Here is a 13,040-nt window from a genome sequence, read left to right as displayed (position 1 = left end):
GTATCTGTGTCCATTGAAAGAAATGACCCTGAGATGGAGAATATTTTCAGTGCTTTATCTCTGCCTGATAATTGGGGGAAAGAAGCCAAGCATTGGGTGTGTTTTGTTTGTTTGTTTTGAGGAGGGTCTTGCCCTGAGCTGCAGCCCAGGTTGCTGTGAACATGTCACTTTCCTGCCTTAGTGTCCCAAGTGCTGCCTTGTGCCATTCTCCCCAGCAGATTGCTTATCTTGTGTCTTCCTCCATTCCTGAAGCACTAGAGGCAGATTTTTGAGAGTGTATCATTCTATTAACTACAGATGCTTCCTTGTCCTCATACTTTTCTTAAGTATGCTTGATTTTCCCCCAAATACCAACTCTTTTTTTTTAAGTCAAGACATTAACCCCTTTTGCAAGTTCTAATTGTTATCTAGGCTTTAAAAGCTTTTAGAAGGTAAATCCTACAGAAAATACTGATTGATATTTATTTATAGTTCTTCGTGTGTGTGTGTGTGTGTGTGTGTGTGTGTGTGAGAGAGAGAGAGAGAGAGAGAGAGAAAGAGAGAGAGAGAGAGTGGAGAGAGAGAGAGAGAGAGAGAGAGAGAGAGAGAGAGAGAGAGAGAGAGGAGAGAGAGAGAGAGAGAGAGAGAGAGAGAAAGAGAGGAGAGAGAGAGAGAGAGAGAGGAGAGAGAGAGAGAGGAGAGAGAGAGAGAGAGAGAGAGAGAATATGTATGTATAGGTCAGCAGATAACTTTGGAGTCAGTGCTGTTCTTCCACCTTCATGTGGGCTCCAGGGTCAAGTGCAGGTCAACCACGGTCCACAGCAAGCAGCTTTACCTGCTGGATTGTCTCATGGATCCTTTTGCTACTGTTGTTTAGACAGGGTCTCTCTATGTAGCCTTGGCTGTCCTGGACTCACTCTGGAGAACAGCTTGGCCTTGAACTCACAGAGATCAGCTTGCCTCTGCCTCCCTAGTGTTGGGATTAAAGGTGTGTGCCACCACTGCCTTTTGCTACTTTTTTTTTTTTTTTTTTTTTGCTACAGTGTTTTGAGATATTTTTATCAGAGACTTATCTTTGATGCATGGTAGTAACATGTGCTGGTCTAGATTTCAAAGCAACAAACACTTGCTCAATGACCTCGGAACTGGAGAGATGGCTGAGTGGGTAATGATGCTTGCTGTGCTGTCTTGAGGACCTGAAGTCCCAGCACCTCTGGAAACCATCAGGCATGACTTGTATGCCTGTGGAAGATTCCTGCAGCCTGCTGGTCACCAGCCTGCCTCCAGGTTCACTGAGGGACCCTGTCTCAAGGGAGTAAGGCTGAGCATGACAGAGCAGAACACCCACTGACTTTCTCAAACCTCTGTCTGCACACAGAGAAACATGCGTCTGCTCAAACAAATGTATGCATATGCTACACTCACAAACTAAACTTTTAAAATACAAGAGGAGAAAAGATGCCACATGTAGAAAGCCAGAGGGAGACAAAAGAGATGAGAGTCAGCTTGGAGGCCACCGTGACAGCCTGGCTGGCCAGCATGCCCCAGATATGCCCTGGCTCTGCCTTCCCGCAGTAGGGTTTGAAGTGCGGGCCATCACACCCCTCGCCTTTCTTTTTTGGTGATAGGGTTTTTCTATGTAGCCTTGACTGGCCTGAAACTGACTCTGTAGACCAGGCTGGCCTCAAATTCAGAGATCTGCCTGCCTCTGCCTCCATGTGCTAGGATTACAGGTGTGAGTCATGATGCCTGGCAGTCCTGGTACTTTTTATCAACATGTATAAGAATCAAGTTGCATTTGTTTTACAGAAAAACAGTTAAGTATTTTTGACACCATTAATACATATATACTAAATGGTTCACAGCAGAAAGCATGAAAAGTAGGCCAGGTCTTTGTGTGTGTTTGATTTCAGAAGCTTATATCTTCGCTTTGTCTCCATGAGTGCCTCACGTTTACTGTTAGGATTTTGAGGTAGGTGTGTACGGAGAGGAACGTCTCACGTCTTTTAATTTCTTCCGAGAGGGTGTTTAATGTCAGCTAGCGTAGGTTCTTAAGAGACAGGAGGTATCTTGAGGTTCTTAGGACACGTGCTTTTTCTTTGTCCCCTGACAGTGAAGTAGTTTGCAGACTTATTAGTAAGAGGTCTCTCTATCTGCCGGTCACTGCAAGTGTCGTAGACTTGGTGCTATGAGCAGAAAGGTGTAGAAGGCCAAGGTCAGGGGACAGGAAGGTTGGCTTCTAGGGAAGAGTTGTCTGCTGAAGGCCTGCTTCTTGCTTCTTATTCTCGCCGCTGCCTTTAAGTGAAAGAGAGGCTCAGAGTTGCCTGGGTCCCTTTTATAGCCTCATAAATCCCACCCATGATGCTCTGCTCTCCTGCCCTAATCACTTCCCAGAGTCCATCTCCCAGGGCTTAGGATCTTAACACAGGGATTTGGGGAGTACAAACAGCTCCTGTAACAGCAAAATCACGCTGTATGTGATTGGATGGAGTTCTGTTTCTCTTAGCCTTTTTTTTTTTCTTCTTTTTTTTGGTGTGTGTGTGTGTTGCTATTTATTTTATTTCTGAGTGGAATCGTGTTGTAGTTCAGCTATCTACCATTCTTCATGTTGCAGCCCTGGTTGGCCCTGACTGTGCAGTCCTGCCTCTCCCTCTCTAGAGCTGGGGTCATAGGTCTCTCTGCCACCATGCCTCTTCAGCCCATTTCCTTGAAGACAAAGCTCCTACTGAGTAATCTTCTCTAGGGATGCTTTTTAGCCCAGGGTGGCCAAGGATAACCTTGAATTTTTGGTCCTTCTACCTGTACTTGTTTGTGTAATCTTTTCAGGATTGGCTCTTTCCACTCAGATGGTTCTTTGTAGATTTTTTTCAGGTGATTAGATTTACTAGCCAGTCACACTCATGGCCATCTAAAGAGTACTCTACTGTATGGTGGACATAACCCGCCAGTCCACCTGGAGGACCTTGGACTTGCTGTCAGACTTTGGTTCTTGTGAATAAAGCTGATAAAGATGTTCAGCTTTAGGGTAGGGTAGGGGCGTGCACTGTGATGGTCACATTTGTGTTTGGTCTCCTATCAGAAGCTTTACCTGTTGAAGGTAAGTTGTGCTCTTTAGGAAAGGTCCATGTGCTTCTCTGAACGCTTGCTGTACTTAAGTGAAACAGTGACTTGACAATACTATTTTCTCTTCCCGGCTTACTTAGGTTGGATTCCGATGCCGAGGACACAGCACTTCCTCAGAAAGAAGACAGAATTTGCAAAAAAGACAAGACAATAAGCACTTAAACTCTACTCACACTCACAGAAGTGACCCAAAGTCTGAATCTTTATATTTTGAGGTAATTTTTCAAATTCTATTTGTAAACTGTTCTAAGAAAAAGTCTTTGTTAAGAAATTAATTTGCTGTGTTATTATGTTATAAATATTGTATTTTCATGTCTTAAAATATTACTTTGTTAGGTTATAAATGACATACTAGTTTTTCTGTAAAAAAAACTTTTTATTAATTCTTTGTGAATTTCACATCATGCACCCCAATCCCAGTCATCTCCCCGTCTCTTTGAACTGCTCTCCACCCTTACAACCTCCCTCCAAAATAAAATAAAATAGACCAAAAAAAAAAAAAAAAAATACTGTCATGGCAGCTGTAGTATGTCACGGTGTGACATACAGTATAGCCTTTTGTCTACACATACAAGTGCTCATTACAATGAGTCACTGGTCTGGTTGAGGCCTCTGGCTTCTGCTACACTATCAGTTCTGGGTCCTCACCGCACTCCTCTTGGCTATTCTGATGTTGCCCTGTGTCATGGAGATCCTGTAGCTTTGGATCTGCAGGACCTGGCTTTTTACACGCTCCAGCCAATCATAGATGAGGTAGATGTTGGGGTGGGCAAACTCAGAGCCCTGGATCTGGGCCTAGGAGGTAGTTGAGTTGGTCAGCTCTCAGCTCTCAAGGCCATATTTCTTTGTTTACTGTGTGTGTGGGTGTGTGTAAGCGAGAGGACACCTCAGGTCTTGTCCTTCAGATACCACCACCTTGATTTTTTTTTTTTTTGACAAAAGGTCCCTCATTGGCCTGGAGCTCAGTGGTACAGTGAGGCAGGCTGTCTGGTGAGCCTCGTGGATCTGACCATCTTTGGTCATCATCTCTGGGATCTCGTGCTTGCCACTGTGCAGCTACTTTTACTTAGGTTCTGGGAATTGAATCAGCTCTTCAGGCTTCCAAAGTTAGCACTTCCCTAAGCAAGGCATCCCCAGCTCTCAGGACCTGATGAACTCACTGTTTTCTCTGTTCTCAGATATGGGGGCTTTGGGCAGAGTTCCACGAATCCTGGACTGACCAGTCTTTCTTTTTACCACTTGTGGATTTTATACAATTTGAACATTTTTGCGATTGATAAAATATTACTTCTACTCCTTCCTTTTAACAAAAGTTAATTTTAATCTCAGAAGGATGGTTTAAGTATACAATTTAATTATAGGCCACTTGTGTGATTGTTTCCATACAATTGGAAGGATATTGACTGAGAAATTAATTTGGATAAAAACATTTTAAACATTATTCTTAAAATTGTATGTAATAGGGAATGGAATACATTTTTAACAATGAATGCTAATCTCCAAATTTTCAGATTGTGATAAAAATCCATTTGAATTCTTTTCAGTTACTTACCTATCTTAGGATAGAATTAGCATAAAAATGAAAAAGTGGTTACAGAAATCTAAAGCATGAGTGGATGTGGACATGACTTCATGCTTGAATGAAAAATAGGTTTTAGAATGGGAAAAATAAAATTTCTTTTTAAAGCTGATTTAAAATAGCTCAACAGAAGGGTATGGATATACTGTATTTTTCGGACTATAAGATGCACCTGACTGTAAGACGAACCCAGTTTTTAGAGCAATAAAACAAGAAAAACAGTAAAAACAGCAATCAGACCATAAGCCGCATCCTAATCACACCCCTCACCCTCACTTTTGAGGGGGAAAAGGTGCATCTTATGGTCTGAAAAAATACGGTACATTATTTTCCTACCTTTCAGAACTGTCAAACAGTACAGACAGTTTCTATGCTGGGGAGGTTGCCCTTTGATAGAGCAGTTTACCTAGCATAAGTAAGGCTCTGGGTTTTGATTCCCAGCAAACACATATGTGTGCGTGTGCAGGAGCACACACATACACATACACGCACACATAAATGCCCATACGTGCACATGCAGCCCCCACAACAGGTATGTAAATGTGCACACCGCCACACACACATACAGGCAACATGTATCCCACACAGACACGCAGACATGCACACACCCCCTCACACATCCCTTTGTAGGGTTAGCACTGAACATTTTTACTGACATCGTGAAACTGTTTCAGGATGAAGATGGGTTTCAAGAACTAAGTGAGAATGGAAATTCTAAAGATGAGACTATTCAACAAAAGCTTTCTTCAAAAGTAGTAAGTAACCCCTTTCAAAATTGTAAGAAAAATAGAACTCCTTTTCAGCTTGGGCTGTGTGGAAAGATGTCTTGGGTTAGTATAAAGGACAGCATGGTGTGTGGGGACAGTGGGCTTAGAGCTTACTTTCAGCACTTCTTTTACAATTCTTACTGCAGTTGTATTTATTCTGTGGGTATATGGGATGGGGTGCACACTGTCCTTGAGGAGGGCAGAGGACAACCTGCAGGAGCTGGTTCTCTCTGTCCACGTTTCACAGGAACCAGGTTTTCAGTCTTGGCCGCAGAGTCCTGTACCTGTGGAACCGTAATGTCTCTTTCCTAAGCAAAAGTAGTTTTTGGGAAATCTGCAGTTCTATTTCTAAGATGAGAAAATCTTAAGTACTGTCATGTAACATGCAATCTAGAGATATGTACATGTTTACATGTGTTCTAGAACTATAGACATTTTCTCCAGACAGGCATCACCTGTTACATTCAGCTCTTACTCCTTTGTCTCCCATTCTAAGAGGGCCCTCTTGTTCACCCTCTTCTTACGACCTGAGTTCTGAGTCTCCTGTGTCCTGCAGAACCTGCCTCATTCTGCAGTGTGTTTCTTATGGTTTGACTCCTGTGAAGTGACTCAGATGTATCTCTCTGGTTTTAAAGCTGGATGACTTACCTGAAAACTCACCCATCAATATAGTTCAGACTCCGATTCCCATTACCACCTCCGTTCCTAAGCGAGCCAAGAGTCAGAAGAAGAAAGCGTTAGCTGCAGCCCTTGCCACAGCACAGGAATACTCAGAAATAAGTATGGAGCAAAAGAAATTGCAGGTATAAGTCATTTTCTGCATAGTTATGGTCTGCTGGCCTTGGTGGGATGTACAGAATGCCAAGTGACAGACTCCCTGTCACACAAAAATGAATGGTCCTTTCTTATCCACCTTTTAGGAAGCTTTATCAAAAGCAGCTGGAAAAAAGAATAAAACCCCTGTGCAGCTAGATTTAGGGGATATGCTCGCTGCTCTGGAGAAGCAACAGCAAGCAATGAAAGCACGGCAGATCACCAACACCAGACCGCTCGCATATCCAGGTGACTCCTTAGTCTGAGCAGCTTGCTGCAGACTTTGGAATATTGCTTACTCTCTCTCCCTACTCTGCACTTACTCATGCCCCATCTCTGAGAGTGTGTGTGTGCATGCCACAGCAGGCATGGTGAGTCAGAGCAGCTTCCAGGAGGCTGTCAGCTGAGCTTGGGTCACCAGGCTTGTAGTGCAGACAGCACTGAGCAAGGAATCCTCATTGGTTTTTGTTTTTTTTCTTCTTCAGAGGTTAAAATCACAGGGTAATTTGGCTCTTTTTTTTTTTTTTTTTTTTTTTTGAGACAGGGTTTCTCTGTGTAACCTTGGCTGCCCTAGACTCACTTTGTAGACCAGGTTGGCCTCGAACTCACAGCAATCTGCCTGCCTCTGCCTCCCAAGTGCTGGGATTAAAGGTGTGCACGACCACGTCCAGTAATTTGGCTCTGTTAACTATGAAAGTATCCAATTAAATGACAAGTTTTGATAGCTTCATATGTGTGAACGAGACACTGATCTGGCTCCCCACTGAAACTGTTCGTGTTTTAACCAACTGTGTCAGGGTTAGAGCTCAGTGTTTGATCCCCCTCCATCTCTTTTATAGAAATAGGATAGCACAAAGTTGGGAGAGGCACCAATTAAAAGGACTAATGCTGAGCGGCAGAACTGTCCTGTGTCACAGTCCCAGGATTATTGCTGAATGGGCAAAACCAGGAACATGTGACTGTGGCTGTTGCAGATGCTGAAGCCTGTGCTGTTCCTCAGCTGGTGGGAGCCTCTGCTTTGAATGACTTGGTCGAAGTGACTGTGAATGCACAGCTGAAGCTACTGCGGTGGCAGGAGTGGCATTAACCCCCCCCCCCCCCCCCCCCAGTCCTAATGGAGGAAGTGTGGTCCTGCAGCTCACAGCTGGGCCTGGAGCCAGGCTGGGAGACTGGAATTCTGCTGTGGTGATGGTCCCTGCTTCAAGGTTGTCTGAGGCGATAGCTGGAAAGTGCTTAGAAAATTGGACTATAATCACTCACTAGTGAGTTTTATTATAAAGAAGAGGTTGTTAACCGTGACCATTACAACTTGGTTGGGATTTTTGTTGTTACTGCTGTTTTTGTTTTTTGAAACAGGGCTGAAGTATTTCCCTTGCCTTAGCTTCCCAAATGCTGAAACTGCTGGGTGAGCCACCACACCCAGCTCTGTGTCATGGTAACAGTTTAGTTTTTTTTAGTTGCTGGGAACTAAACTCAGGGCCTTGTGCTTGGCTAGGCAGACACTTTACCATTGAACTAAATCTCCAACCACTGTATTTTTATATGTGTGTGTGTAATATAATCATAAATATATTACATTTTTTTTCCAATGCTGGGACTGGAACCTAAGGTCTTCTGCATAGGAGGCAAGCACGTTACCACTGAGCTATAGCCCTAGCTCTACAACTTTGGTTGATTTAATAACATAATGTTAAATAAATCTGAACGTCAGTGTGTAGAATGTGCTATCTGGAGCTGTTGGGATTATGGAGATGATGAAGACAGACCCACTCAGGAAGCTCACAGTGGCTCACCTGTGACGCTGCTCAGCGGTAGGAGCCTGCTCTTGCAGAGGACGTAGGTTTAGTTCCCAGCACTGGAGAGGCAGGCAGCTCACAACCATTCATAACTGCGGCTCCAGGGGATCTGATGCTCTTCTGACATAGATACCAAGCATCTACATATCCATCCATCCATCCATCCATCCATCCATCCAGGCAAACATTTATACACATACAATAAAATAAATCTTTAAAAAAAAAAGTTCACAGTCTTATAGGAGAGGAGACGTACGTAGATAACTGATGAACAGCGGCGTCTTAGGAGAGCTACAACCAGTTCTGGGAGCCACAGAGGGGAGTGGTGTAGCCAGTAGATGAAGAGCGATAAAGGTCACATGTGACTTCGTGGAAGGCAGGATTTGACAGACTCTGAGGAATGAGCAGGATTCTTGGCAGATAGAAATGAGATTCCCTTCTATTCCAGTCTTTACTTGAAAGTACTGAACACTTGGACAGGAGGAAGGATATCTGTCCCCTTTCTGGATGTTTTTTGTAACTTGGGAAGTGTCTTTTCAAGGAAATGATAGGAACATTCTGCTAGAATGGAGCAATGCAGAGTGGAGGCTTAGGAATGTCAGAGGGTATAAGCAGGTGTGTAACAGTTGTTGGGGAGCACTGAGCATGGGGCAGACAGCGGGCCTTCCTTCCTGACACTGAGCTCAGCAGAGAGGCATAGGCTGCAGCAGTACGTGGGTAAGGGTGAATGGCCGGGTCGGAAGCAGTGAGGGTGGCTCTGACTGGAGGCTAGTTGCAAGGAGTGTGCACGCTCGGGTCGCTGCGGTGGAGTTGAACTGTCTAGCTTACTTCAGAGCTCTGGCTGGCTAAGAGTGTAGGCTTACCTTCCTCATCCTTGGGAGGCGAAAGACTTGGAAGGAAGCTGTGCCTGAAGGCCACTGGTGAGTGTGTTCCTGTGCTGTCTTCGTTGTCTTTTTCCACAGGAAGAGAATGCTTGTGGGTTGTTTTTGGTTTTGAGGTTTTTTTTTTTTTTTTTTTTTTTGACGATTTATTATCAGAAATTGTGCAAGTGTGGGGATCTGGCTGCAGTAGTAAAACTAATGTTCTCGTTTGTTTAGTCGTCACTGCAGCTGCTTTTCACACTAAAGACTCTGCTAACAGAAAGCCTTTAACCAAAAGCCAGCCATGTTTAACATCCTTTAACTCTCTGGACATCACTTCATCTAAAACAAAAAAAGGAAAAGAGAAGGAGATTGCAAAGCTGAAACGACCTACAGCACTCAAGAAGGTAACCCTGAACCTGGGGATGTTTCTTGTAGAGGATACTTAAGGGTTTACTTTTTTCATTTCTTTCCAAAATTAGTTGTGTTGTGGAAAGCAGATGTTGTAATATATTTATACTCATGGCTACATGTGACTGGTTAATTCAAAACCAGCATTGTGTGGCAGTCTTGTATGTAAGAAGGCCCTGCAAAGTGGGTTTTTCTATAACGTTTGAAAAACAACTAGCTGAACAGTTCATAGACAAAAGCATTAGACCCTCCTTATGAATCAGAAGCCCATGTCTTTCCTTCCTTGGCATCTTTTTTCTTATGTGTATCTGTGAGGGCATGCTTGTGTGGCCATGCATGTGTGGCCATGCTTGTGTGGGGGTGGTGCATATAGAAACCTAAGGTTCATGTCCAGAGTTTTTTCAGTTGCTCTTGACCCCATTCTTTGAGGAAGGGTCTCTCAGTTGAACCCAGAGCTCACCAATATGGTTGCCTTAGCTAGCCAGCTTGCTTCAGGAATTACATCTCAGTCCTCTGGGCCTCAAGTTCATGGGTAGGCTGCCACACCCACTTGGCATGTCATGTGTTCTGAAGACACACGCTCCAACTATTATGCTTATGTTTTTTCCACTGGGCCACCTCACAGCCATGCCTTACTTTTCTTTTCTCCCCCTCATCTGGCCAATCTTCTTCTCTGTTCCTTTACGGTCCCACCTGTTTCTTCTCTCTTTTCAGTGTCACATCTGTGACAGCCCAGCTACCTAGCCCTGGACCTTGGTCACCTTGGTGTTTGCTCTGTGTGGCATAGAGCACCTTCAGGCCTGCCTTTTCATCTTCATATTCCTTACCTCTAAATTGTCGATGTGTCTGCTTTGGTTTAGGATTAGAGGGTCAGGATGAGGTAATCCCTGCCCGAATAACTGAGAACTGGAGAGTGTAAATCGCATGCACTGAATGAGTCAGTTTTCAAACTTAAAGTTAGTCACTGTTTTTGAAATCCTACTTGGCCACCTAGGATTTAAAGATGTGTAGTATTTGCCTGTGTGCTCTCAGCTTCCTGTTTCCCTTTATTTGAAGATGGAGGCAGACAAAGTGAGTCTCTCTTAGCAGACTCTCTGTGTATTCTCTGATCAGCATTTCTTCCAACTTACAGTTTTAAGAATAATATAGTCACCTTTTTGCAGATCAGCTTCTGTGTAGCCAATTCCTCACGGCTGTGCCCGTGTTTAACGTAACACTCTAATAGTTTGTTGAGCCTATTTGAAGAGTGAGTCATAATTAAAGACTGGTGTAATGGCTTTCAGGTTATTTTGAAAGAAAGAGAGGAGAAAAAGGGACGCCTGACTGTGGAACACAGTGTTTTGGGAGCTGAGGATTCAACAGAGATGCATTTGGACCTTGCCAGTGACTTACCTCAGGAGTCTGTCTCCCAGGAAGGTGAGGATGTTCTCCCTCTGTCATGGCTGTGTGTGGTGTTGCCACTGAGAGGAAAGCCTCACTAGCTGTGCCTCAAATGGGAGTTTCACACTGTAGTTGATGTACATTGGCTTATGTGGTTTCTTTTGAAGGCAGATGGCTGAGAGGGTGGGCAGGTGTTACAGAGCAGGACTCTGACAATTTGGGGGCTCAGATCCATCCCTTGTAGTGACATCTCAAACATGAGGTTTTTCCCAGTGCCTGGACTCCTGGGATGGTCATAAGAGCTCTTGCTCAACATTTCTTACATGGGGAACTCTATTGTTTTGTTTTTTTAATAGGACTTTTTCAAATAATTTTTTATTGATTTTCTTTCTTGCCTTGGGAGAATTAATACATAAGGCACAGGGAATAGAGAATTGCAGAGCAGAGCAAAGATTCACTTCATTCCCAGCATGTTGATTCCAGCAGGTAGGGTTCATCTGGTACAGCAGTAGCCACACGGCTATTTTATCAGCAAGGGAACTCTGATTTGCACAGTTACCAAGCAGGAGTCTTTCTTTCAGTACTTTTAGGTAAATTAGTTTATTCCCAAGTATTAGCTATCTAGGACATGCTTAGCTGGGGTTTCCTTTTATTCTCAGCGTGATTCTCCTTAAATTTCTGTGTGCCCATCCATCCACTTACCCCTCTGATGTTGATTGAGTAGCTAGCAAATGTGTTCATAAATAGTAAAAGAGGATGGAAAACAAAATGATTGAAGGCTGATGTGATGGGCTGATAATCCAGCACACAGGATAAATGTGTAACTTTGCTAATGATTAGACTGAATATGCAAACTTACTGAGCTCACTTGTTGAAGGCAAGCAATAATTTAGGAAGACGCAGTAGAGTTAGTAGTCTGCATCTAGGGCTGGAGAGATGGCTCAGACGTTAAGAGCACTGCCTACTCTTCCAAAGGTCCTGAGTTCAATTCCCAGCAACCACATGGTGGCTCAGAACCATCTATAATGAGATCTGGTGACCTCTTCTGGTGTACAGGTGCACTGTATACTTAGTAAATAAATAAATCTTAAAAAAAAAAAAAAAATAGTCTGCATCTAAAAGTGTGGCTTCCTGAGCACAGACACAAAGGCCAGATCAGTAGGTAGGGTCAAAGAGAGTCAGGTGGGTGAGCAGTGGTTGATAGTTGGGGATGGTGAGCAGGTGTAGGACCTGGAGAGTTGTGGATGGTGAGCAGGTGTGGGTCCTGGAGAGTTGGGGAGGTTGAGCACGTGTAGGTCCTGGAGAGTTGGGGAGGTTGAGCACGTGTGGGTCCTAGAGAGTTGGGGATGGTGAGCAGGTGTAAGACCTGGAGAGTTGGGGATGGTGAGCAGCTGTGGGTCCTGGAGAGTTGGGGATGGTGAGCAGGTGTGGGTCCTGGAGAGTTGGGGATGGTGAGCAGGTGTGGGTCCTGGAGAGTTGGGGATGGTGAGCAGGTGTGGGACCTGGAGAGTTGGGGATGGTGAGCAGGTGTGGGTCCTAGAGAGTTGGGGATGGTGAGCAGGTGTGGGACCTGAAGAGTTGGGGATGGTGAGCAGGTGTGGGTCCTGGAGAGTTGGGGAGGGTGAGCAGGTGTGGGTCCTGGAGAGTTGGGGAGGGTGAGCAGGTGTGGGATAAGGAGAGTCAAGAGAGAATGGGTGACCTAGGATTGTCATTGCTAGTACCAGGTGAAGCTAGAAGGAAAGATTTAAGAAATAGATGGCTAAGTAGAGATGTGTAATAATGCTATGCAGAGAAGTACATATCCATGGGCATACGTGTCTTAGGTAATTTTGCTTCCATATCTCCTCTGTGGAAACTTATAAGCAATGCTTGCGTTTTCTTGGGTGTGCTCTAATAGATAGTAGTAGGAATGCTTCATTACTTTAGTTTGTAAGAACTAATAGTTTGTGATAGGAAAATGCCAAATTTACTAGCTTTCAAGGAATTAGGGTATGACCTGAGAAAAGTTTGCCAGCTAAATTGTCCACGTCCCTCTGGAGCATCTTAGCATTTGAGATTTCCAGATTCTTCCCTTTCACCTTGCATCTCCACAGATACTGGACTGAGCATGCCCAGTGATGCTTCACTTTCTCCAGCGAGTCAGAACTCTCCATACTGTATGACACCTGTGTCACAAGGCTCACCTGCTAGTTCTGGCATAGGCAGTCCAATGGCATCATCAACTATAACCAAAATCCACAGCAAACGATTTCGAGAGTAAGTTTGTTTGTTCGTTTGTTTTTCCTCTTAGTACTGAGGCCAAACAGTTGAAGGTTCTTGGTTGTATTCTGAA

The 13,040-nt window shown here is 44.2% G+C and overlaps 1 protein-coding gene across 1 annotated transcript in view; it reads left to right on the top strand.

Moving 5' to 3' along the window:
* Nucleotides 1-13,040, top strand: part of Secisbp2l (SECIS binding protein 2 like) — a 41,014-nt gene that overhangs the window by 17,342 nt on the left and 10,632 nt on the right. The window contains exons 8-14 of the mRNA XM_051144539.1: nt 3,183-3,317; nt 5,356-5,436; nt 6,084-6,251; nt 6,369-6,510; nt 9,155-9,324; nt 10,612-10,744; nt 12,802-12,964. Of these exons, the coding sequence (XP_051000496.1) occupies nt 3,183-3,317; nt 5,356-5,436; nt 6,084-6,251; nt 6,369-6,510; nt 9,155-9,324; nt 10,612-10,744; nt 12,802-12,964 (992 nt within the window). The remainder of the gene's footprint in view (nt 1-3,182; nt 3,318-5,355; nt 5,437-6,083; nt 6,252-6,368; nt 6,511-9,154; nt 9,325-10,611; nt 10,745-12,801; nt 12,965-13,040) is intronic.

This window comes from Acomys russatus, chromosome 4 (assembly GCF_903995435.1).
Source record: "Acomys russatus chromosome 4, mAcoRus1.1, whole genome shotgun sequence".
NCBI lineage: Eukaryota > Metazoa > Chordata > Mammalia > Rodentia > Muridae > Acomys > Acomys russatus.
Note: the sequence above shows the minus strand (reverse complement) of the source record. Positions and strands in the feature narration are given on the sequence as shown.